Below are 25,735 nucleotides of genomic sequence, written 5' to 3' on the forward strand. Positions count from 1 at the left end.
GTTATTGTTATCTGGACGGGCGTGTCCGATGCTTTTCACTCTCAGGTGACAGCACGGCAGAGTTAGGGTCTAGGGCTAGAATTTCGAAACGCTAGCGGTGGACGACTTCGAGGGCAGCAGCACAGCAGGCCACACGATGGTAATTAATCGAAAGACGTCTGGATAGTAAGCTTGTAGTCAGTATATCAAGGCTATTTGTATTTCCAGCGGCGAATTGTAGTCCTCTTGTAGGGCAAGGCCTCCATTCATCCGACCAGGCCTTCAAACGAACCGCTTCACCATCGCTAGGTAACACATACTCTATGGATAGAATTTTCCAGGTAGCCGGTGTATATCCAAACAATCTCGAGTGTTTCTAACGGCTTCGCGGTGTAGTGGACGGTGTGTAGGTGTCAAAGAAACGACAGGTTGCGGGAGGCCTCGGAAGCACGAAGGGCGTCGGACGGTCGGTGGCACGGTGGGATAGACGAAATTTTTATCGCAATAGAATCAACGGAGCGTGGAGATGCGATCGAGCGTGTTACAGCGCAGTAACAGGGTGCAGGCCTCGCGGCGTGGGTGTTGCAATAGTCGCAGGAAAAGAAAGCGAGGATGTTTTTTCGGCGAGATCAGCAGCAGAACAGAACAGGGAATTAGGGCTTGAATCTCCGAACGGCAGAAACGGTCACTGGACGCCGCTTGCCCCATCTCTCTACAACACCACCACCACTTCTATTACTTTCACCACCTTGAGCAATCCAACAGTACCAATTGATCTATTCATTTCTTTCTTCTTTTCTATTTCTTACCTGAAGATCAATTCAACATGCGCCTCCCTGCGCACCTCGGCCTGCTCGCGCTCGTCGCTCCCTCTGTTTACGCGGCCTCTTGGGGTTTCACTGATGCCACCGTGTCAGTAAGTTCCAAGTCCGCGACAAGCAGAGTGAAGGAGAGGTAAGAGAATCAATCATTTAACCTGTTTTGAGTGATTATTATTGAGTTATTAATTACCAATTTTTGCAGTCTCAAAGAAAATGCACCTCTGTCGACTCCCATTACGCTCGGCGACTCGGACTCTCTCAAGCTTCTCCTCACAACGCAGGAAGACCGCAGCGCAAAACGGCCACATCAGGCATTTCTACTGCTCAAGGACTCTGCTACCGGTCTAGACGTCTCATATCCTTTCAGCGTCAAGAATGACGGCAAGTCCAAGGTCGAATTGGTCAGTACAGCTATTATACTCTACTAGCCATGCTTCAAAGCTGACAGTTTTTGGAAATACAGAGCAAGAAAGACATTCCCACCCAATTCCTAGGCACATCAGAGCCTGTCGATGCCGAAATCGTCATCGGCTCATTCGGAGCTTCCGACGCCTATCGCAACCTCGCTTTCCAGCTATCAATCAACAGCGATGCCAGTGCGCCGGCCGCATCTGACGCCGTGGAGAGATACGGAAAGCAGCCTAGGATAAATCACATCTTCAAGACCGATCCCAAAAGTCCTCCACAAATCATTACCTTGATCTTCCTCTTGTCGACATTAGTTACCATCCCGGTTTTGGCAGGAATGGTACGTACACCTCGACCCTTAATCGAGTACGATTCGAGCTAACACATTGATTGTATAGTGGATGTACTTCGACGTCAACCTCAACCACCTCTCCGTTGCCTTGAAAGCTGCACCAGTCCCTCACATCGTTTTCGTGTCGTCCGTCATTGGTCTGGAGGGTATTTTTTTCATGTATTACACAAGCTGGACTCTGTTCCAAATGCTTCCCCCTTCTCTCATCGTCGGCGCTGTTGCTTTTCTCAGTGGAAGCCGTGCCTTGAGTGAGGTACAAGAGCGACGACTAGCTGGCTTGCGGTAAACTGCCGCCTGTTCTACGAGGCGGCAGTAGGGCTATACCATTGTGTGATTAATGAGTACGGTTCGCGTGTCGCATTATATATATAAGCAGATCTCGAGTATTATTTAAAAACTTCAAATCAAAATGTACTATTATCGTGAAATGTGTTATTCCCTTTTTAAGCAATTTGTTCTTTAGCATTTGACGTCAACGCCAAGAGCCGGGATGTTAGTGTCCGCTTAGCTTCATCTTTTTGCTTCCCGACTTCATTCAACACAATAATTGAACACTGCGAACAAATACAAACATAATGGGCGCCACGGCATCAAAGCCAGCTCGCTCAGCAGCCAGCGCAGCTTCCCGTCGCCAATATCCAAAGACAGCTTCACCGGGGACAACGAAAGCGACACCGACACCGATCAAACAAGCTCCGCCACATCAAGAAGCAGGCCCAACATATCATTCCAAAGAGCAAGCTTCAGCTACACGCTCAGAGGGTATACCTATCTTTTCCTTCTAAAAATTGTGACGTATCAGCTGACATATTAAAAGCAATCGACCTCGACGCTCGCGATCCTCACTTTGCCGCCTCACTACGCTCCATCGGCCCCGTAACACCAAACCCTACATTCTCCCATTCAAGCACATTCAACCAGACCCGCACATTCCCTCAATTCCAACCTCAATCAATACCGCAAAGCGCCGACGGCAGCGGCGGAGTAACGCCATCCGTCTTCCCAGACGCAAACAACAACCCCGCCCTCTTGGTGCTCTCATCTCGAAGCCGAATCACAAAAGCCGCCGAACAGGAACTCGAGTCCTTTGGACGACCGAGTCATCCCGGACGCGAGTACCTGGATGCCATGACCATACGGCAGGTGCTGAGCATGCGTGATAGACAGAAACTTCAGGACGCGGATATTGAGCGGACGCTGAGGTTGAAGAAGGGCGTTGTTGGGAGATTGGGGGAGAAGGGGATAGTTAGCGAGGCTTTTTAAATGTGTCTCGACATTGTTTCGCATTGTATATTATAGGAAAGGGTCTGGAGTTAGGGTGTTGCACCCTTTTTCTGTGAGTATATATCCAGGGATATTTTTAACTTGTTTATGTATATAGTTTATGATATAATGTCCATCCACTGCATGACATACTTGCATTACCTGGATAGATAGACCTACAGCACATTACAATGACTGAAGAAGCACTATACCCAATCCCTGTTGACATCGGATGATATAATTATGATCGACTTCCTGTCATACAAACGGACCAGACGAATCGCAAAAAACAAAGAACCAAGACACTCAAACACATCTATTTTTACCGATGACCCAATTCTTTTACGGGTTTCATCTCATTCGAGATGACAAACAAAAGATCATGATGTGACATGCCGAATGTCACAGGCTATTTTGAAATGCAGAAGGAAAGGATTTGTCGAATTTACAACTAAGATTATGGATCATAAGAAATGACCTTTTGAACAACATCGACCAGATAGATACAAATGCTTCTAGTATGATACTATTTCTCCTGCCATCTCTTCACAATCACCCTCCTGACCTATCATTATAGTCAACCGCGACATGGTATCGCCATCCTTCGCCTACATACCAACCATGATCCAGTTCTACTACTCTCTTCTTGTTATATCATGTCTAGCGTCCAAGTTTCTACATCTTGCATTACATTGGCGTTCTATTTCTCTAGTACACTTTCTTGTCTATTTTCCTACCTTCTTCTTCCAAGATGTCCTGGTCATAATCCTGGGCCGGGCTTTGCTTCGAGGATTCGATGGCTGCGTGCCGCAGATATGCTCCGTTGTGGGCTTTTTGATATCGTAAGCATACCCTTTCTGATGCAGGATCAAGAGTGACATTGACCAAACAGCATCGTGACATATGTAGCATCCGCTGTCCAAATCGGCTTCTTCTGCGAGACCGGTTCGCAGGTCGAATGGGGCGCTAGCAGCAGCTTTCTGCACGACCCAGCAGCTATGAAGATATTGCTCAGTGGGACAAAGACTTTCTGTATGGTTGGGGTGATCTTGCTCGTCGTTTCAGTTCTGAGTACACCATATCTTCACACGATTGCAAGGGATGTTTTACAATCAGCAAGTCGAGTCATCATCAAAAGTCGGAGTGTGCTTCCACCGTACACTACATCTCCTATAAAGTGCTCAAGATGTCGCGTACTGTCACCTGTCGTCATATTCGCAGTGTACTTGCTCTTTGTCGGACTGGCAAGACCTGACGTACCATATAAACACCTCTCCTCAACCCTTCCATTCAGTCTATCGGCCGCCTTCAGCAAAGCATCAGAACCCTGCCATCCACGAAATTATCCGAATTACCCATTCGCAGAACTCATTTCGCCGAACAAATGGCAGCCATCGTCTGGCTACTACCACGGCTGGATACCCGGAGGTAATTCATCGCAACCATTGGCGAGGCCAAAATGGATGCCAGATGATCCTCCACCGGGGTTTGAGCGGTGGCTAACGGACACTCAGCGCCAGGAGAGATATGACATGGGTGTCAATATGGGAGGGAGACGCCAATGCATGAGGAGACATGAGGTATACAACGCTATGACGGATCCGGCGAAAATTTCAAATCTAGATGGGCAAGTCCATCCCGAGCTGAGAGATGCTTTCGATAAAGGGTCCGTGGACATTGAGCATATAGTACTGCTGGTGCTGGAAAGTGCACGGAAAGACGTCTTTCCGATGAGGGAGGGAAGTTTTCTGTATGATGTGATAGTCAATTATCACGAAGAAGAAGGCCGAGACGCGATGATTGACAAATTGTCCAGAATGACTCCGACTGCTCAGATGCTGACTCGGGAGTACGCGACGAATAGCACGGGCGGGAAGATGACATTTGACAACGACGCCGTCGAATGGCTTGACAAGATACCGCGCGATATGGGAGGKATCAACGTCAAAGGGGCCCTGACGGCTAGCTCGTTGACATTGAAGAGTCTGCTGGCACTGCACTGCAGTGTAATGCCGTTGCCGGTCGACATGCTCGAGGAGTCCCAGCTAGAAATTTACCAGCCTTGTCTACCGCATATTCTAGGTTTTTTCAACTCAAAGAAGACTGGTGATGATCTTCAGCTCGTTAAGGAGCGACCCTGGAAATCAGTCTTTGTACAATCATCAACGGATGGTTACGATCGACAGAGTAGCCTCATCAAACAACTCGGCTTCGATGAGAAGATAGTCAAAGAAACGATCGAGGATCCTTTGGCAGCACATTATCCGCCCAAGACTGATGAAATCAACTATTTTGGGTATACTCCTAACATCCCTGTTCATGTCAAACGCTGATAGTCATAGCTACTCCGAAGAAGAAATCGAGCCGTACTTGAAAGACCTCATTTTCGACGCCGCGAAGAACCAGACTCGCCTGTTTCTATCACACATGACGCTCACAACGCATCATCCATGGAAACCCCCAAAGACATTCAAGAGCGAGGAATACTTCGATCGGTGGAGTCATCGAGATTTGAATGCATTCTTGAATACGGTTCGGTATATGGATTCATGGATTGGTAGGATTTTGACATACTTAGAGGAAGCGGGTATTGCAGATAGGACTCTTGTCGTGATTGTCGGTGATCAGTTCGTCCCGCTTTTCTTACACGTCTTACTTAGGCAACGTGCTGATGTGTGATAGCGGACAAGCATTCGACGAAGACGACGGATTACAAGGCACATTCGGCAATCCGCACATCAGCAATTTCCGCGTTCCGCTCATATTCCGCCATCCTCATCTGCCACACATCGATATCGAAGCGAATCTGACAACGGGCATGAGTGTGCTCCCGACTATTTTGGATCTCCTCATCGAAAGCGACTCCCTCAACCAGGCCGACGCGACGATTGCAAAGACCCTGGTTCACGAGTATCAGGGACAATCACTCCTCCGACCGATTATTGACAGAGATCAGAATGGGCGGAGGGTATGGAATATAGGCACCATCAATGCAGGCGGGGGTATACTAGCGGTTATGTCGGCTGACCTTCCATATCGACTCGTTGTACCTGTCGTCCTGTCTCAAGATTATAGCGACCAACAAGCAGATAACGAGATGGGTGGCGAGAGGTCATTCGAGTATCGATTTACGCATATACAGGCCGATCCGGATGAGCAGCATCCACTGCAAGGATGGAAATTCCCTGAACTGCGGCAGACCGTTAGGGACGAATACGGTGACGACGCCGCGGAGTGGATGGAGGAGGCGAGGAGAATGGTGAGATGGTGGATTGCGGAGCAGATGCGGATATGGAATTATTAATCCTGTTCTTCTACTTCTCCATCAAGAGCAAATACAGAGGAAGAATATTGGAGATAGAATTCGGTATATCCAAATTAGGAAATGGTCTAGATCCATTCTTTCCTCAGCTGTCTGAAACGGCAATATAGAACGGATCGATTTGTAAATGGATGATCGACTGCCATGCTCCACCCTTTCTGCACGATCTCCATATTATATGATCATGTGTTGACCTGGTTCCTGATAGACGTTTGATATAATCGGAGGGAGTTGAGCTAGGACTCGGTCCGGTAATCCCGTGTGCTTGTAGAGTGTGTCTTGATGCCGAGATTCGGTATATAAATCCCTACATGGATATGTAGATCTGCTATTCTAGAGTAGTCGACGCATATAGCAATCCGTCCGATACCGATACCTAGCTTCTCATCTCAAGTAAACCTGCATAATCGCATATCTTGTAGTCGCAATACGCGAAAATATTCTTTCAATCACAACCAAACGGGGACATCAAACACGAACTTGTGCAGCAAACTAGAATATTCAGATGCCCGGGTGACCTCCAGGCCCACCCCATGCCCCAACGGCCTGACAAGCATTATGCAGTAACACCCTTGTATGGATCATAATTCATGATTTCCGGTAAAACCGATAGCCGACATAAGCATTTCGGCAGAGTCGAGCTTGGGATCCAGACCGTGTGGTTGTCTCGTTACGAGGTCCATCAGCGACAACGCAGCAAAAACATGAAAATGAACGGTTGTATACCTAGGTATAGTAGACGTAAGTATTATTTCATAGAGACTATAGCTGCTTCCTATCAAGGTCAAAGAGAATATACACGTAAATCATCACTCTCTATTCTGGCTGATGCTGAGTCCTAATTCAATTCCTAATCGGGTTTCGCTCGAGAATACACTCCTCTACTTTGAATCCACCATCGCGTTTCTGCGCAGTAAAATACAGCTGAAAGTTGAATGTAAGGTAGTCGACTTGCTCATCTTGATAATCCACACATACAGTTGTCTGAAATACACGTGCTGGTCGCCTCTCCGGTCCGCGAGACTAGTAGATATTTTGCATATGCGGTGGACGGTCACAAGGACAGGCACATTTTTTATGGGTTGACACGTAACACTACTTAGTCTACAAGAAGATCAGTTTCATTGTTCAGAGAGTAAGAAGCATGCAGTACCTGCATGTTGACCCACATACTACTGCTGCCACAAGTACCTCTAGTTGGCGGGTTTGCCATTCTGTGGTGAGTACTCCCATCTACGGTACCTAGACGGGTAGATCGAATGTAGCAAGAACTAGACTTTCGAGTAGCTTTGTTCAAGTTATTTCAGACTTGTTTACTAATATTCATAGCAAAATTCGAAGTATCACATGACGGAATTGACCAGCCTGACAGATCTCCCCGGAAACCGAAGATTATTGGTTTTCCGAAAGAGGAAATATTCTAGACTATGCTGTATTTAGTCTCATCTGACTCAGTTAACTGGTCACTTATCGCTTGTAAATCAGCGTTCACAGATGTATACTCCGTATTACCATAGAACGATCATAAGATCTACAAGCCGTGCACAAGTACAGGCATGGATCTGTCATATATATCACGATATGTGTACAGAGTAGTTAAATATAGGTATGGGTTAGAGTACTGATACCTAGTCGGATAAAAACAGTTCATCTTACCTAGTCTCTCATGTAAATATTAACAGAAAGATGAACCTCCTATATGTACCCAACATTGAAGTGATGGTTACAGCATACCACGGAAAGCTCTGAATGGTACTCCGTTCCCCGTCCCACGATGCCGGATCCACTGACTGCTCCAGAAAGTCAATTACAGCCACTTGCAGTCTTTCACTTTCAAGACACAGAGTAAAAAAGAAACTATGGTCCGTGCATCGTCAGTTCCATCTCTTGTCCAAGTATATTGTCGGTTGAACAGTGAGGGACTCAGGGAGTGGGCTGATGCCCACGTAAGAGGCTAGAGTCAAGAAGGAAATTCCGTCAGCCACTGTACAGTATACATCTGTCTGGGTATAGTACACGTAGCTTGTTTTTACGATGAACTATTGTGCAGATTTCTATTACAGTATGACTACGTAGTATGTATGCTCGCTAATACTTGTTGACTCTACAGAAACGTGCAGACACTGCAGAGATCTAGAACTAGGCCTGATCTTTCTTGGAGATGGGCCCGAGACGCCGTGATACCATCGTGAATGCCAACGACTTGTACCTGTAGTCTGTAGAACGTTGAGGGCTGGAAATATCCTGTACACGTCCACGGGTGGTTGAATCGTCTAGACTGAACATCAATTGTTAATGAACAACCCTGTAGGATCAAGACTACACGTGATCTGCACCCCGCTGGAGAACCGCAATGGCGGGCTCGTTCTAGACCATCCCGAACTATTCTCAGTTTTCACTGGTGTTGGCTATTACAAGCGTAAGAACTAAGAAACATCTATAGAGACAAGGACGGTGGCGTTGGCTAGCCGTACGGACATCCTACCGACCGGCTTTCCCAATCCGTCCTCCCGACCGTCCTTAGGAATATGGAAATATTTCCCATTCTTTCGCAGCAAATGGGACTGGATTTGTTGGTTCAATCCCTGATTTGTCTTATCATTGTATGAGTGACATGCCTCTAGCAGGACATATGTAACGATGATACAATGAGTCGATGTATTACGAAGTGACTTGTCTGTCCGATTGAAAACTTGACTACACACGCTACAACATCTTGAAAACAAACCTATCAGCTGGCTAAATTGAAACAAGATGTAGACGCGGCCATTAACCGAGCCATGATTGGAAGTAGTCAGTCGAGCTAATGGAAAGACTTCTGTTTACTAGAGCAGATACTATATAACCCCCGCAAAATAGATACTAAGCTATGTCAACGATCACCAATAAATGGGCTGGATGCGTCTAGAAACAGGTCATGTGCTACCAATTATTCCGCCCCGCTAATTTTTTTTTTCCTTGGGCAGTAAGTATGTTGATTCTTTTGCTGTACAGTATACAACGTGTAACTTACGATGTCTGACCGTGCTCTACGGGGAGAACTCCTTATCCGGGGTATCCATCTTTGATTCCGTAGGTAACTAGCAACAATTTTCATGTTCACATGAGCATTGTAGCATGCTGTCTAGCTCTAGGCGTTGGATTGGGTTCCACCAGTGGCATTGTAGATGGAATGGTATATAAGGAGGAGAATGTCCATGGTTGAGGAAGCTCAATGTAGACAATTGATTATCCTCTCATCCATCTCCTTCCGACTTTTTTTAAATTCATCTGTCCTCTACCTAATTCTACTCCCTTCGTTCTCAGATAATAGCAATGTCTATCAACATCGAGACTGTCGCCACTCCCCAAAAGACCGCTCGCGGTCCTGCAGAGCCCGCCGACGCTTCGGCCGTCTACCTGGGCACCAAGAGCCGCATGCCCGAGTTCGTGCTCACGGACAAGGTCGTCTGCGTATCGGGCGCTGGTCGTGGTTTAGGCCTTGTCCAGGCCGAAGCTTTGCTGGAAGCTGGTGCCATTGTTTACGCTCTTGACCGTTTGCCTGAGCCAGTCCGTCTCTCTCATCTACCAAACAATTTATACGAAGCTAACATGTGAATGTATAGAGCGAAGACTTCGCCCGCATCCAAGCCAAAGCGACAACCCTCGGCACCAAAATCGAATACCGCCGCATCGACGTGCGCGACACCGAGCTCCTCCACGCCGTCATCGAAGAAATCGCTAATGTCGAGGGCCGCATGGATGGCCTCGTGGCCGCGGCCGGTATTCAGCAGGAAACGCCCGCATTGGAGTACTCGGCCAAGGACGCCAACACTATGATGGAGGTCAACGTGACTGGCGTGTTCATGACTGCGCAGGCGGTGGCCAAGCAGATGATCCGATTCGGAAACGGGGGAAGCATTGTCATGATTGCTAGTATGAGCGGGACTATTGCGAACAAGGTATTTCTCTCCTTATTGCGGGGTAATGGAAATGATCCTTTTGCCACGCTCCCCACACCAACTGTCGACTCTGGTAGTATGATGCTAACACTGAAAAGGGTCTCATCTGCCCAGCCTACAATGCTTCCAAAGCAGCCGTCATCCAACTCGGCCGCAACCTCGCCGCCGAATGGGGCCAGTACAACATCCGTGTCAACACCATCAGCCCCGGCTACATCGTCACCCAGATGGTCGAGAACCTGTTCGTGCAGTTTCCCGAGCGCCGCGAGGAATGGCCCAAGCAGAACATGCTGGGTCGTCTGTCGCGCCCTGAAGAATACCGTGGCGCGGCGGTGTTCTTGGTCAGCGATGCTAGTAGCTTTATGACGGGAAGCGATTTGCGGATGGACGGTGGCCATGCTGCTTGGTAAGGTAATTGCAAAACAACCAAGCGAAGCTGAGCCGACGATGACGACGACGAAAATAGAACACACAACTATTCTAATATCTTGCATATACAATTGTTTGTTTCTCGGGATCCTACGAATGATCCAGCGGTATGAGATGGCTGGAGGGCGTTTCACTTTTTTTTCTGTTTCTGCAGTCATGGGAATCTTTACTTGCGATGGCGTTCATCTCATTTATTTTCACGATATGTTTAGCATCATGCTCGCAAGCGTCAGGTTTCTACCATCAGTACAAGACACTTAATCTAATGGATCAATCTACTTCATACTATGTATGCCCGTATTAAATTGCACCGGCATTAGGGTTAGTTGTAGGGTTACAGATTCAGCCCTTTCCATTTTAATTCAGCGCCAGCCCGGGAAACATCAAGTGCCGAATCCGTCTCGCAGCAGGCACAGCACAGCCACGCCCAGCAGCACCTTCACCGTCTTATGAACCTTCATAAGACACAAATAATACAACTGAGCCACTCCTAAAGGTGGAGAATCACATCCGTGCATTCCGATTGGGTTTGTGGCTGGCAGCGGATACAGCTGAATGTACAACAGATGCGAGATGCGAACGAAATGCGAAATACGAAATACGAGATACGGCACGCGAGTGGATTCGGCTGTACACGTCGCTGTTGGCAGTGTTACTCGTGCATCGGTGAGTTGATGCATTGTGTGTTGATCATTGAGACTTGAGTCGCGAGTTAAGAAGTACATAGCAGATCAATAACATTGAGACGTACATGGTAGACTGAAGCTCGGCCGCTAGAAAACTAGGAATTAAACATGACATCACATCACATCCGCAGCTGCCGAGCCTCCTGCTTTTTCTTTTGTCGCCCTCTCAGCGTCTCTTCAGGCCTCCATTTATTCCCCATTTCTATGCGAGTCAGATCCAACATGCACAAGTACGAGCTCCATCGCAAAATGATTCCCTGGTTCGGTAGCCAAGCAACCGCCGCGCCCTAGGCCACCTCAGCCACTGTACGGAGTTAGTTCGACCAGTTCATCCGATGTGGATGACTAGCATGTAGCATTAGATCATTGTGCAAGACTAACAGTCAGGGCTGAGGAACAGTGACTGTGGTATTTAAGATCGGCACTAATTCCTCTTGTTATTATCACACGTGCCTTTCCTAACCGCTTGTCCCTGAGATCTATCCCTTCTTTCGTCTTCATTTGCTTTTGTATGCGAGTCTTTGCATACGATAGCATTTTGGATATCGTCGACATGCGAACGATTCAGTCTATTGCCCTCGTTGCGGGCTTACTATCAGGTAAGTATCTTCCTCAGAATGTGGGAACATACTGACTGTAGATATGTAGATGTAGCAACCGCCGATAATGTCATCCCCCGAGCCCTGCCCAATGCTCCCAACGGCTACGCTCCAGCCAACGTCTCCTGCCCAGCAGCACGCCCAACGATCCGCAGCGCAGCCACTCTCTCGTCCAACGAGACATCATGGCTTTCCCTCCGCCGCAACCACACCACCCAGGCCATGCGCGACTTCTTCGGCCATGTCAACATTTCCAACTTCGACGCCGTGAGCTACATTAACAGCGTTGCAAACGACAATGCTACCAATTTACCAAACGTCGCCATTGCCGTCTCCGGTGGTGGCTATCGTGCCATGTTGTCGGGTGGTGGTGCCCTCAAAGCCTTTGATAGTCGGACACCCAACAGTACGACTGCCGGCCAAGTCGGTGGCTTGTTACAGACTGCGACGTATGTGTCGGGATTGAGTGGCGGCAGTTGGCTGCTGGCTTCATTATATGTGAATAACTTTACGACGATTGGGGATTTGCAAGCCGACGGAAAAGGCGAGGCATGGCAGCTTGGACAGTCTATTCTGGAGGGCCCTTCGACTGGTGGATTTCAGCTGTTGAGCACTGCGGAGTACTATAATACTATTTCGGACCAGGTGCAAGCCAAGTCGGATGCTGGATTTGAAACTACTCTTACTGATATTTGGTACGTTCTTTGATAGCTTTGATGTTTTTCTTTGATGACGTTAGCTGACATACATAGGGCACGAATGCTGTCGTTCCAATTCATTAATGCTACCGATGGAGGTCCAAACTACACCTGGTCTTCCATTGCTTTGGAAGATAACTTCGCTAGCGGAAGCATCCCTATGCCATTGGTTGTCGCAGATCTGCGCTCTCCTGGCGAGAAGATTGTCGGTGCCAACTCTACTGTCATGGAGTTCAGTCCTTTCGAGTTCGGTTCCTGGGATCCCACTATCTTTGGCTTTGCGCCGTTGGAGTACCTCGGGTCGAAATTCAACAGCGGCAGTCTCCCCGAGAACGAGAGTTGCGTGCGCGGCTACGACAATGCTGGATTCGTGTTTGGTACCTCGTCGACTTTGTTCAATGATTTTATTCAATACGTGAATAGCACTGGTCTGCCTAGCGTTCTCGAAAACCTGATCACGGCTGGTCTCAACAAACTCGGCCAAGCCAACGAGGATATCGCTGATTATGTCAACCCGTTCTACAACTACACGAAAAACACTGGACTGGTTGCGCAGACCGAGACTCTCAATGTCGTTGACGGTGGTGAGGATGACCAGAACATCCCATTGCACCCTCTTATCCAACCTACGCGTCACGTCGACGTTATTTTCGCCGTGGACAGCTCAGCCGATACTACCGAAAGCTGGCCCAATGGAACAAGTCTTGTATACACCTACGAGCGCAGCTTGAACTCGACTGGAGTAGGAAACGGCACCTCTTTCCCTGCAGTGCCTGATGTGAACACATTCATCAACAAGGGCCTCAACACCCACCCGACGTTCTTCGGATGCAACAGCTCCAACACATCCAGTCCGACTCCATTGATTGTCTACTTGCCCAACTACCCCTACGTGGCATACTCCAACATCTCCACCTTGAGCCTGTCCATCAATAACACCGAACGCGACGCCATTATCCAGAATGCATACGACATGGCCACAATGGCCAACGGTACCCGCGACGCAGACTGGCCTGCCTGTGTCGGCTGCGCGATTCTGAGTCGCTCGTTCGAGCGAACCAACACCACGGTTCCGGACATCTGCAATACCTGCTTTGACAGATACTGCTGGGATGGTACCACCAACAGCACTACACCGGCAACTTACAATCCGTCGTCGTACCTTGCCACTTTGAATGTGACGAGTACGAGTGTAGCTGGATCTGTGAAGATACCAACGGTCCTCTTGGCTCTTGGGACGGTGGCCATGACTGCCATGGCGCTGTAGAGGTAAATATTGTTATATGTGGATATTCCGGCATAAAAGCAATTTTGGCTATTTGCATATGCATGAAACTCTAGTATTATTTATGAGAAATGACATTTCATTCATCTTACTAGGACAAATAATGGCCAAAAAATAAGTGAAAATAGAATGTATGAAAGTACTATGTAAAGTGAAGTGGCAGAGCCCACGGTTCCCCCAGCAACGGCACACTAAGCACCCGATCTGCGAACCGCAACAAAAACAAACTCTTAGCCTGAGCACCTACCCTGTCTAAACAACCTCCACATTCATTTATTCTTGGCCTAGCGAGCTGGCATTCGTGCATATTCACCTAGATAGTCAACGACAGTCATGCCGCGTCTGTTTCACATTCTGTGTTCCCAATAACCGACTACTCCGCCCGCATGAGTGAGTGAGAGCATCTACTGCATCTCGCTAACTAGCTACGACTACCGACCCCAATTCGAATACGACTCATACGCCACCGCGAAGCAGAGAGACAGATGATTCCAACTCCGATTGATTAAACAAGTGATACCCTCACGTCCCGACCGACCAGATCGAATATGGCGCGCGCGGCAGTTATTCCCGGCGTATCGGCGACGGACGTGCCCCAACAGCGAGCGACGCGTGGACGAGGTCGAACGCCTACAACTATAGCTACGGATGCGCAAGAAGGGAAGAAATCAGAACCCGCGAAACGAGGACGGAAACCTGGAAAGGCTGCCACAGCTGCAACAACAGCGGCGGCGAAGAATAAGAAAAGTGTTGTCGATGCGGACAGAGATCTTGAAGATGAGGAGGACGATGATTTGAGTGTTGATGTTAGCAACAAAACAACAACCGCAACGACCGCGAAGAAAGCGACAAAGAATGCTCGCTCGACTAAAAAGGATCCTGCCAAGGCGGTCGTAGAAGACAATGCTTCGTCTGAGGAAGACGACGACGATGATGAACTCGCCGATTTCGAGGTAACCAAAAAGAAACCTGGAAGACCTGCGAAAGCAAAGCCTGCGCCAACTGCAACAGTAACAGCAACCAAACCGACTCGTGGACGACCCAAGACGGTCAAATCGACTGACCAGCAGGAGCAGGATGGGGCGACAGAAAAGAAGACAAGAGGTCGACGACCAGCTGCGAAACAAACAACGGACAACGACAAAACGATTTACGTGGCGACAGCCTCTACAATGTCAAGTCTAGCTAAAGCTCGCACTTTAGGAGACCCGGCGAAGAAGAAGAAAGTCACCTTTGCCGACTTGACGGACTCGGATAATGAGGCATCGGAAGTGGAAGAGCAGAAACCTGCCGCTAAAAGTACAGCAAAAAAAGCAACGGCAGGTACAAAGTCGAGCGGACTCAAGGCCAAACCAGTCCGCAAAGCTGGAACTGCGACGAGAGGTCGACCACCTAAATCTCAGACTGCTGCTGCCGTGAAGCCGCTTTCACCTAAGAAGGCTACGCAATTGGCTAAGGGATCGTCTTCATCGGCCAGTTCTGGCGATGAAGATGAGCTTGCACAAGAAAAGACTGTTTATTCCCTGGTCGTCCAAAAGTCGCCTGTGAAGACCCAAGAACCTCAACATACTGGCCTCAGCTCACCCGTCAAAAGGATCATGCTGCCTGGTCAGGTCAGCACTCCAGCCCGACCTCCATCGCGAGGAACGATTCCACAAGACGAAAACTCAGTACCGTCCTTACCCAACCCATCATCAACACTGCGCGATTCGGTGTTTATGGGAAGTCCCGCCCGGCGTCCGCCGCCATCAACATCCAAGGAAACCATCAGGGATACGCCTCGACGCGGTCCGCTGTTTATCAGCCATCCATCTGCATCAAAGCTGTCGGCCACGGAGACGAACTCGTTCATGGAAAAATTATCGCCGTTAAAGGCATCGCCTAAGAAGGGAGGTAATCTTGCGTCGTTTATGTCTGCTTCGCCGGAGAAGGGGTCATCTACCCCATTTAATGCGAAATTGTCGTTGCTCAAGAGTCCAGCGAAACGCATTCAGTCGCCGTTTGTTTTTCAAAAGTTGCATGAGGGCAAGCTGTTACGGCCCGAGTCAAGCACGAATGACGATGATGATACTGAGATGCGCGATGATGACGTGTTTGTTGATGACAAGGCTGATGATCTTAGCGATGATGAACTTTCGATGGAGTTGAAGACAATTCATGAAGGCCACGACGATGATGTGTTGGTGAATCACCCTGTGGAACAAGAGGAGCCAGAAGACGAGAACGAGCAGACATCGGATGTTGACGAAGAAGTTGAGGCAGTTGATATCGTACAAGATCAGGCCGAGTTTGTGCAAGAAGCTGACCCTGTTGATGTGCACGAGGACATCCAGGATCAGCAAGAGGAACTTGCAGCGGATGATGTTGAAATGTCTCAGGATGAGCCTGACGTGAATGATGAGAATCGCAACCCGGAAGATGTCGAGGATCATGAGATTGTGCAGACCAGTGAAATGGACGACAATGCCGAAAGTGATGCGGAGATGGAAGAGGATGTTCCAGAGGAGGAACACGCCTCGTTGGAAGCTGCATCGGAAAATGTCGATAATGTACAGCCTACGATTGAGGAAACAGCTCAGCAGCTACCGGCAAGTGAACAGCAAGATATCATCGAGGACCACATTGAAGAGACCACAGAATCCGACAACGCAGACCCTAATGAAGTGGTGATTCAGGCTGAGCTTGAAGACGAACATGACGACACACTACCTGAAATCGACACACCGCGTTCGAACGCAACCCTTCAATCAGCCCGTTCATCTATGGATCCACGAGACGTAGTCCACGCTGATGAAGTGGATGAAGTAGTGAGCCTGTCAACTCAGGGAACTCCTCGATTCATTCCTCCTGCCGCTCCCTCGCCACCAATCGCTTCTCCCATGCGCCACTTCAAGATGTCCTACAGAGACCACACTGATGACATGTCCGAATACGGTGCGAGCCCAGCTAGCAGACGCCAATCCGTCTTTTCCAACCGCAACAGTATTCTTCCAGACTCCGGCGATGCTGCTGATGACACCTTTACTTCGCTGGCCGCTAAACTGGATTCATGGAACGCCAGCAGTCCTGCAAAACAACGAAGCAAGTCACCGCAACGGAGTATATTTTCTCCTGTTGTTCCCAAGAATTTGGCGGCTCCGAGCCGGTCGATGCAGGGAAACAAGTATAACCAGATCCAGTCAATGCGCCAGTCACTAGCTGCGAGACATTCGTTGGCAAATTCCGTCGTTATGGATGGTGATGAATCGGATACTGTTGCCAGACAGTCTCCGGAAAAGCAATCTTCTAAAGCGGTAACGGGAGGCGAGGAGCAGGCTCAAGCTGAGCCCCATACAGTGAAACCCGAAGACAAAGTACCCCAGTTGCCAATGTCGATCACACCAGTCAGAGTCAACCGTGATGCCATTCGTACCGTGCACACAGTATCAAAAGTGCCTTTGAAGCCAGAGGCCGACGAGTCGCCTATCAAATACCCTCGCAAGCGTGCTAGGTCAATGTCGATTGACATCCAGCTGCCAATCAGGGCCTCACCAGGACGATTTAAGCTGGTTCCCAAGAGTCGCAAGTCGACAACACCTGACTCGCCTGTCCCAACACCGACGAAGCGGAGCCCATTGGCAGAGATTAAGGATACGGCAGAATCTGAACGTACAGTCCCTTCCACTACAGCAAGTCCAGCAAAGACTCCTCGGCGGGACCTAAAGGCCGACCAACAATGCCTTCGCGGCGCAGTCGTCTTTGTTGATGTGCATACCACTGAGGGCGAAGACGCAAGTGGAATCTTTGTTGAGTTGCTTACACAAATGGGCGCAAAGTGCGTCAAATCATGGCCATGGAATCCACGATCTAGTGAATCTCCCGGTGTGGATGGCACGGATTCGATGAACAGCAAAGTCGGCATTACGCATATCGTGTATAAAGACGGAGGAGTTCGTACAATGGAGAAGGTACGACAGGCTGGTGATTTGGTGAAATGTGTTGGTGTTGGATGGGTTCTTGAGTATGTTTTTTTCACCTCCTTTTTCTATTAATGTATTCTAACAGGCGACAGCTGCGAACGAGCCAACAAATGGGTTGATGAAGCCCACTACTATGTCGATAGCACTATCATCCCCCGCGGCGGCGCCAAACGGAGAAAGAGCATGCAGCCTCGTGCCATAGCCAATGTCAACGGCTCTCTGCAATCATCCACATCCTCATCTTCTTCGTCGTTGTCATCGTCAATCGGCCATGGCAGCAGCACATCGAACCGTCGTTCGGGACACCCAGCCAACCTGGAAGATACAATGGAAGACTTTCGACGCATGAGTCCCAACAACAGCGTCAACGAGCATAGCCCCAAAACACCAACCAGCGCCAAAACCCCTTCCAACAAGAACAATGCCGACGATGATGAAGATTCAGAGTACAATTTTAACTTCAACTTTGATTTCTCCGCAATGTCCCCCGCTACACCAGGCTTCCTTCGACTGACACAACAAACTTGTCCTCCCAAACAGTCAAACCAAGGCCTCTTTTCTTCCATGCTGTCTGACTCCAGCCGCGGGTTGAGTCTCGATGACTCCGATGGATCCTCATCCGGCGCGAATCTGCGCGCAAAACTGGAGGCAGCGAGACGGAAGAGTCTGGCATTTAAGCCGCGTTTCGGAAGTCCGTTATCGCGCTCATAAATTTTTCTCTCTCTATACACACATTCTTTTGTTTATTTGGTTTTGGTTCTGGTTGATTACTCTCGTTTAGTTGTGATACCTATATACAAGATTGGGATGTTTGGATTGGTTGGTTCTGGTTTTAGTCTTGGTGTATATTATTCCCCTCATTATCGATTGCTTTTGTTTATGGAGGATGGGGTTGTATATAATTGAGTGGAAGAATGTGATTTTTTTCCATACCATTTTTCCTTTCCCGGCGCCTGCGTCTTAGGGCTTTTGTCGGTTTCCAGGTTGTAACGCGGTGTTGCACCGGGATGTATAATTGTATAAGGATGCCTGATGCGTACTTGCATGGTTTGCGAACCATCAACATGATATGAGTGATGAATCCATGATACGAGACTTTCGTCAGACAATTTTTGAGTGGTATTGATGAGGGAAATAGTAATCTTACCCAAGAGGGGTAATCAGGGCCATCTTGCCAAGTTCTACTTGTTTTAGTTGTTTATAGCCAAGTAGGAAATTACTTTTTATGACTGCGCATACATGCAATAATTCTCTCGAATATACGCAGAGAAAAGATCGATCTTCTCATCGGGACACAATTCCGCTTATCATTTATGATCTATCAAGATTCAACGTTTGCGGCGGGTCTCTCTGGCTGCTCGATCGAGCCGCCCCCCTCCCGGATCGGGGACACAGCTGAGATCTAGATTTGGTTTATTGGTTTCTCCATTTTATTATGCGGGTCGATCTATTATCCGGTACAATATGTCAAGATAGATTGCTTGCTGTCTTTAATGTTTGAGAAAAGCAGGTGAATATTCTCATGCACTTCGCTATGTATCGCCGCATTGACCGTTTTGCTCCCTCCCCCGTGCGGCACTGCCAGGTTTGTATACAGTATACCTTGTCAAACGGAGCCAATCAGTGCTCTTCTACCTTACCTGTACAAATACCACGCTCAGATTTAAGAAATGGGAGCTTAGATCGATCCGTAGAGCCATCCGCTACAACCGCCAATCAGCCAGAACGCGAGGAAGCTTGGAAGTGGATTTAGGTGCAGGTTCACGTTCCTCCTGCCCCAACTGTCTAGATGTCTGTTCTGTATACTACTACGTATGTATTATTATCCACTGGCCATACCCTACGTAGGGGTACATCAAAACCGTTGTAGAACCTGGGCCCGCGTGGACCAGCACGGGGCGATTCGTGTGCCAATGCCAATGTCAAAGCACGTCCAGTACCCTAGGCACAGGAATTTCAAGGATTACAATCAAGTTTCTCCAAGATCCTGAGCCAATGACGGGCGCTTTTCTGAAAGCGGAGTGATACTAAAATCCATTGTTTGTTAAGTTATGTCTGATTATCTTGGTTGTTCCTAGATAGCTTAGCTGGTTCCAACCAAGGTTGGCTTTACTATACCTTGGTAATTCTGTATATACTTATATTGCCTAGGCAGGTACATATATAGACCTGGCCTGAACCTTGACCATGTCTGAAAACCCCTACCGAGTTGACCATTCAGCCGACGAGATGGAACCGTTCTTGGGAAAGTCAAAGCCACCAACTGGGTTAACAGAACATTTCAGCGATGAGAATCTGCCAGGCGTCGCCCGAGGCTCAGTTGACTCTGCGTTGCCTTTGCGAGCAACGCCCTTTGAGCGCAAAGCTGCACTCGTCAATGCGTATGTACTCAGGACCTGCCCCAGACAACTGGAGGAGAAACCCGAATCGAAAGGCTGATATATTGCAGAGAACTAGACAAATTCGGATTCGGCAGGTACCAAAAGTGTATATGGACGCTATGCGGATTCGGTTATTTTCTTGACCTGGCGTGGGCACAGGGAGTTGGGTTGCTTGCTTCGGCTGTGTTGTATGTGGTATCAATTGAGTCTTGATGACGACGAAGATGGCTGATTTACTTCTGTTGTTGCTCAGCCAGGAAATGGATGTACCACCAAACAGACAAGGACTGATTTTCACCTGCTCCAACGCAGGTCTGGCGTAAGTCATCATCGCTCGATCGTTCTTATATGCTTTTCCTCTAAACTTGTATCACCAGCGTCGGCGCATTTGTGTTCGGAATCATCACAGACATTATTGGCCGCAGGTGGGCATTCAATTTGACCTGTTTGATTACATCGCTTTTTGGCATGTTATTGGTATGTCTCTTGTCAATCAATGCTGCACTGAGCTGACATGTCATCCTCGACTCAGGCTGCAGTCAAATACAATTACGCAGCAATCTGCGCCGTTTACTTCCTTTCCTGCATCGGCCTAGGAGGCAATATCCCAATCGACGCTGCCATCGTCCTAGAGTTCCTACCGCAAAATCGACGTTTTCTTGTCGCCCTATTGGGCATGTGGCAACCCATAGGAGTGGTCGTTGCATCAGCCATCGCCTTCGGCACCGCCGCCAAATATCGATGTGATGTAGATTTACCGGCCTGCAACGCCGCTGGTCTCAAGCCCGGCGAGGCCTGTTGCACTGTGAGCAGTAACATGGGTTGGCGATACGAAGTCATCATCATCGGCGTAATCACATTTCTTGTCTTTTTTGTTCGCTACTTCATCTTCACGTTCCACGAGTCGCCCAAGTTCTTGGTTAGCAAGGGCCGATATGAGGAGGCTATTGAAGTGCTGCACAAGATTGCGCAGTTCAACAAGGCCCCAATTCCAACTCTGACTTTGGAGGATTTCCAGGCTGTGGATATGGAAATGGAAAATGAGGAACAGCAACATCACGACAGTGTCAAGACAGTCAAAGCTCGATTAGCGGATAGTATCACTTTTCTGCGCGAGTTGTTTTTGTCCAAGATGCAATGCTTTATATTCATCCTTCTGGCCCTTGCATATATGGTAACCTAGACACTCTTAAATCCCTACATTTATCTCAAACTGACTATTTTCAAGGGCGATTACTGGTCCTTCACTCTGGCCGGATCTTTCCTCCCCATAGTGCTGCTCCGCAACAACGTCAGTAGCGGAGTCGACGTTACAGAGACGTATCGCCAGTACATTTACATTTATCTTCCGGGTATCATTGGCGCCATTCTTGCGCTATTTTCCGTTCAACTTCCTCTTATCGGCAGGAAGTGGTCGCTCGTCATTTCGGCCTTGCTGCAGGGCTTGTCGATGGCTTTGTATACCCAGGTCAAGAACACTGCAGGCTACGTTGGCCTCAACGCGCTGGAGTACATTATGCAGACCGTGAGTACTCTATCTTCTCGTCTAAAGATCGTTCAGACAATGCTAATGACGCAGTATTTCAATGCCGTCCTCTACGCATCCGCACCAGAAATGTTCAACACCACCATCCGTGCCAGCGCCAGCGGGATGCTGTCTTGTCTGGGTCGTATTGCTGGCATTGTTGCTCCAATCGCAGGTCAGAATTTCATAGCTAATGGAACGTCCGGCGTGCTGTGGTTGGGCGCTGGAGGCATCTGGCTAGCGGCATTTTTCATGTGCTTTTTACCGATAGAAATGCGGACTAGACAGATGTTTTAGACTACCTAGATGGAGATTTATATCCATATATAGTGTCGGGTTATTGCGATTATCTTTGGCCCGAGATATACATGGTCATTGGGGTAGCAGACACTTAGATATCATAGTATCGAGGAGACAGATCTAGCATGAACGTCTTGCCTGCTATTCCTGGGTAGATTACCTTCATCTCTTATAAATAATTATTGTCAAAAGTCCCCTCCATCCAAAACATCTCCGGTTTGACGCCCGGAAACTTCCACTGCCCATTCTCCATCTTCCGATTCCAATGCTTCACATTCCCATGCCCGTGACCTGTAACTTCAACCTCATTAGACTATCGGCCCAGTCAAAGGCAATGTCTCGGAAATAATTGTAGTGATCTTAGATGGAACATCCACCCTGAACAGGAATGTAGAGACACTAAATGGATCAACCATACTGACACCAGGTCGTGCTGGCACCAATTTGCGCATAATGTTCATTCCTGTTTGGGGTCAGTGTGCGTTCTTGTTTGATGTCAGTGATATTTCCATTGAATCTTGGTAACGATCCTTTTCATGCTGTATACATAGTCCGGTGCGGTAAGAAATCCTATTCAGTCTTATATAAACTGTTTTATGCAGTTAGATTTAATAGATAGCTTTTTCTTTTATAACAGTAGTATATATAATAGTCTTACGGATGAATATTCCTTGTGTTCCTTCATTTAGAGGTCTTAACTAACCACCGAGCGTCTTATACAAATGCTCCATATCATCACTTATCTGAAACTCTATCTCCTCAATTTGGCGTTGGTAGAAGTCTTCGTCTCCGCCGGCTGTTGCTGCCGTAGCTGAGGGTACACTTTCCAGGTATTCTTGTCTAGAAATAGAGACTGATTTTGTTAGTAATGACTAGGTCAAATATTATCCTTGAAAGATAAAGGCTTACCATGACAACTAACTGCAGCACGCTTGGCACTCCACATGGCGTGATAGGCATTGGTGCTACCATCATTATTGGCATCACCCACAACATAGAGCCCACCAAGACTCGACTCTTTGTTATCCTTGACTTTGACAGAGCTTCCATCCATCTCCAAGCGTAGCTGCTTATGAAGACTTGATGTCTGCACAGTAGGCGCATGGATGAAAATTCCATTCGCTACCAACGGGCCACCACCATTTAGATGGACTCTATACTCATCGTCCTTCGGCTCCGTACCGGATGCAGTACGTTCAACCCTAACAATATCATTCTCACGAATTGTAATCTTGTAAGTGTTCTTAACGACCGTCTCCCAGCTCGGCCAACGTGCTTCAGCCGCGTCTTTGTCCTCCTTGGTCAGCGGACCGCCCGTAACAATAGTTATATCGGTGGTCAACTTCCTCATCGTCAAGGCCGAGCCAATGGCACTAGCAAGCTTGCCGTATACGACCAATTTGCGATTCTTGTAGTCGTGGCCATCGCACCAAGGGCACCAAAACATACCTCTGCCAAACGCCTCGGCAAAGCCCTGTTTATCGGGGAGTACGTCTTTGATCCCCGTGGCCAAAATGACCCTCTTAGCCGTAACCTGTCTACCGCCGTCGTCGTACACCCGGAATCCCTTCTCGAGGGGGACGATTCCAGTAACCTTGGTCTTGCGTGTAGCCCAGAAAGAGTAATCAGGGTATAAATCGTCGATTTGTTTCCGGACTGTCGTTCGGAATCTCAGTGGAACCTCGCCTATATCTATCTTTAGTGCTGGTTTCCTTCATGGTCTCCTTACATGAAAAGTTGTAGACTTACCATCCTGGCCTAGAACATCATGCATATATCGAGTCTGCTCATTGCGATACTCTTGTGAATCATACAATAGCGATGTTCGGGCAACGCGAGCAAGAGACATGGATGCGGCCAATCCAGCTGGGCCACCACCGACAATTACGACATCATAGTCCCAATTTTTCGGGTTCCAGTCATCCAAGGATGTGTAATCAGTGATATTGAACACATCATTATCGATGGCCTGGTCTTCAGGCCATTTTACGAGAGGCTCCTGAGGAATGGTTAAAGCAGAAGCAAAGGGAAGGGAGAGAAGGCACAGGCGCCACAAAGAAACTCCCCGATATGCCATACTGCCGACGGTGCAAAGAAAAAAACGAATAAAGATATTGCAAATTAGTGTGCTGGGGATTGCGAAACACGGCGAGTATTTAACCTTCGCACATGCAGCTGGGCAACCTTGGGATATTGGTGTTTTTTCGTCATAACTTTGGCCCACTGAGATACTTAGTATCGTGTTAGTGTGTGTAGTGCTATGCAAATCTTTGCATGAACTTCTTCGATTGCTCCAGTCTCGTGCAGCAGTCTTAACTTGAAGCGTCATTCGCGGGTGTGGCCGTACACAATCTGGAGCAGTTGCGATACAGAGATCGTCGTTCTCAGCCAGCCACAGATCGCCGTCTATCTGAGAAAAACCCCTCATTTCTGCTCTTCATGATTTTAGGTGGGAAATGATCGATCAAACTACGTATGTCAACTTTGATTTTAATGGGAAAGATGGGCTACGCTGTACTCGTTGGTTACAGTTGTTGATACATTGCCGCCACAGCGCCTGATCTATCAATATTGGAGTCTCTTACTGCAAATTCAAACTCTTTCGTGACCACGGTGCTGAGCGCAAACTCTTCAACGACATTGACCAGGTCAAGAAGACGATAGAGGGTCTGTATGGATCTTACTGGATTACTCCGCAATTATTTTCAAGACGTATCCTCCCCGGAAGACGAGGTCTGGAAGCTGTGTGATGTCAGGACGAAGCGATTTCGCTTGTGGTTCCGTAAAGTTTGGGCGGTGTACAGTGAGACTCAGGGAACCTATAGTGCCTCCCCTCCCTCCCATTTTTTTTTAGCTCCAGCGTCTCTACATAGCGGATATTTGAGAACCAATCTTAGGTCTAATTGAACCAAGTTGGCCGACCAGTAAGATTGCATATTGCTTAGCACTTGCTTTGAACGCTTTGCTCTCAGAAGTTTTCTCCAAGTATCATCTTTGAATCGCCGAAGTTCAGTGTAGCTACGTACCTAGATTTCTCAGGATCTAATAGGTATGAGTACCATGATAGTGGGCGCGAGGATATTGCCAAATTTTTCCCAGTCCTTTCGTGGTATCAATCAGTACTTGGACCCGGAGTACCTGTACATGTGGTTCTGAACCTTTCTATCAAGAGTATTGGCCCAGTCAAAGGCAACGTCTCGGAAAGCATTGTGATCTTGTAAGTACGCATCAGCTTGTTGCACTCAAAAAGCAATTTACTGATGTGTTAGTATTCATACCGAGGACACTGAATTTGTCCATCTTTTGCGGTGTTGTTGGCTCAAGTGGTGCTTATTGAAATAGAGATTTTAGAACTGAGGCATGATAATTATGCACGACATGGATGATTCGGCTAAGGAACAGACTTGAAAGTGGATCTCCTTTCTACTTTCTTAAAGTGCTCTCTGTGTGGTATCCTTGACTGTAATGTCTATATGTTCATACCCGTCTCGTATACCATTGATTTCCATATGTTGCAAAACATCTTTACAGTGCCACAATTAATTCAAGACAGTAATGTAAGTAGAGGGTTACACAATGTTACTGTACATGGTGAAATGAGCGTCCTAACATATCCTTCCTTCTGCATATCCTTGATCTGTAGAGTATTTAAGAGCGTTGCTACTATATTTAATTTGATGTAGTTGATATGGCCTAGCTTCTCATGCGTCCTTGACTTTGTTGTACCGGATTATCTACTATCCTGCTGATAAGGCGTACCGGTGGTGGCTACTATTCAATGACTGTG

General features: G+C 47.9%; 8 protein-coding genes across 8 annotated transcripts; 7 read left to right on the forward strand and 1 right to left on the reverse strand.

The window, feature by feature from the left end:
- Positions 1-805: 805 nt before the first annotated feature.
- Positions 806-1,846, forward strand: BHQ10_007448 (uncharacterized protein; the record flags this gene model as incomplete). Its single annotated transcript, XM_040880144.1, has 4 exons — positions 806-933; positions 1,003-1,201; positions 1,264-1,548; positions 1,607-1,846. 4 exons carry the CDS (start codon positions 806-808, stop codon positions 1,844-1,846), a joined length of 852 nt encoding a protein of 283 aa, XP_040735951.1.
- A 289-nt stretch (positions 1,847-2,135) lies between these two features.
- On the forward strand, positions 2,136-2,823 carry BHQ10_007449 (uncharacterized protein; the record flags this gene model as incomplete). Its single annotated transcript, XM_040880145.1, has 2 exons — positions 2,136-2,322; positions 2,378-2,823. 2 exons carry the CDS (start codon positions 2,136-2,138, stop codon positions 2,821-2,823), a joined length of 633 nt encoding a protein of 210 aa, XP_040735952.1.
- Positions 2,824-4,286: 1,463 nt separating this feature from the next.
- Positions 4,287-6,127, forward strand: BHQ10_007450 (uncharacterized protein; the record flags this gene model as incomplete). Its single annotated transcript, XM_040880147.1, has 3 exons — positions 4,287-5,119; positions 5,166-5,450; positions 5,506-6,127. 3 exons carry the CDS (start codon positions 4,287-4,289, stop codon positions 6,125-6,127), a joined length of 1,740 nt encoding a protein of 579 aa, XP_040735953.1.
- Positions 6,128-9,460: 3,333 nt separating this feature from the next.
- BHQ10_007451 (uncharacterized protein) lies at positions 9,461-10,496 on the forward strand (the record flags this gene model as incomplete). The annotated part of the gene is made up of 3 exons (XM_040880148.1): positions 9,461-9,694; positions 9,751-10,086; positions 10,164-10,496. The coding sequence occupies 3 exons, from the start codon at positions 9,461-9,463 to the stop codon at positions 10,494-10,496; spliced, it is 903 nt and encodes a 300-aa protein (XP_040735954.1).
- Positions 10,497-11,754: 1,258 nt separating this feature from the next.
- BHQ10_007452 (uncharacterized protein) lies at positions 11,755-13,765 on the forward strand (the record flags this gene model as incomplete). Its single annotated transcript, XM_040880149.1, has 3 exons — positions 11,755-11,800; positions 11,850-12,495; positions 12,553-13,765. The coding sequence occupies 3 exons, from the start codon at positions 11,755-11,757 to the stop codon at positions 13,763-13,765; spliced, it is 1,905 nt and encodes a 634-aa protein (XP_040735955.1).
- Positions 13,766-14,331: 566 nt separating this feature from the next.
- Positions 14,332-18,453, forward strand: BHQ10_007453 (uncharacterized protein; the record flags this gene model as incomplete). The annotated part of the gene is made up of 2 exons (XM_040880150.1): positions 14,332-17,783; positions 17,835-18,453. The coding sequence occupies 2 exons, from the start codon at positions 14,332-14,334 to the stop codon at positions 18,451-18,453; spliced, it is 4,071 nt and encodes a 1,356-aa protein (XP_040735956.1).
- A 1,476-nt stretch (positions 18,454-19,929) lies between these two features.
- On the forward strand, positions 19,930-21,945 carry BHQ10_007454 (uncharacterized protein; the record flags this gene model as incomplete). Its single annotated transcript, XM_040880151.1, has 7 exons — positions 19,930-20,123; positions 20,192-20,311; positions 20,377-20,442; positions 20,501-20,600; positions 20,656-21,297; positions 21,352-21,648; positions 21,703-21,945. The coding sequence occupies 7 exons, from the start codon at positions 19,930-19,932 to the stop codon at positions 21,943-21,945; spliced, it is 1,662 nt and encodes a 553-aa protein (XP_040735957.1).
- A 701-nt stretch (positions 21,946-22,646) lies between these two features.
- BHQ10_007455 (uncharacterized protein) lies at positions 22,647-24,025 on the reverse strand (the record flags this gene model as incomplete). Its single annotated transcript, XM_040880152.1, has 3 exons — positions 22,647-22,801; positions 22,858-23,634; positions 23,698-24,025. 3 exons carry the CDS (start codon positions 24,023-24,025, stop codon positions 22,647-22,649), a joined length of 1,260 nt encoding a protein of 419 aa, XP_040735958.1.
- Between the last annotated feature and the right edge of the window lie 1,710 nt (positions 24,026-25,735).

The sequence above is a fragment of the Talaromyces amestolkiae genome (assembly GCF_001896365.1).
Source record: "Talaromyces amestolkiae strain CIB chromosome Unknown scaffold15.1, whole genome shotgun sequence".
Lineage (NCBI taxonomy): Eukaryota > Fungi > Ascomycota > Eurotiomycetes > Eurotiales > Trichocomaceae > Talaromyces > Talaromyces amestolkiae.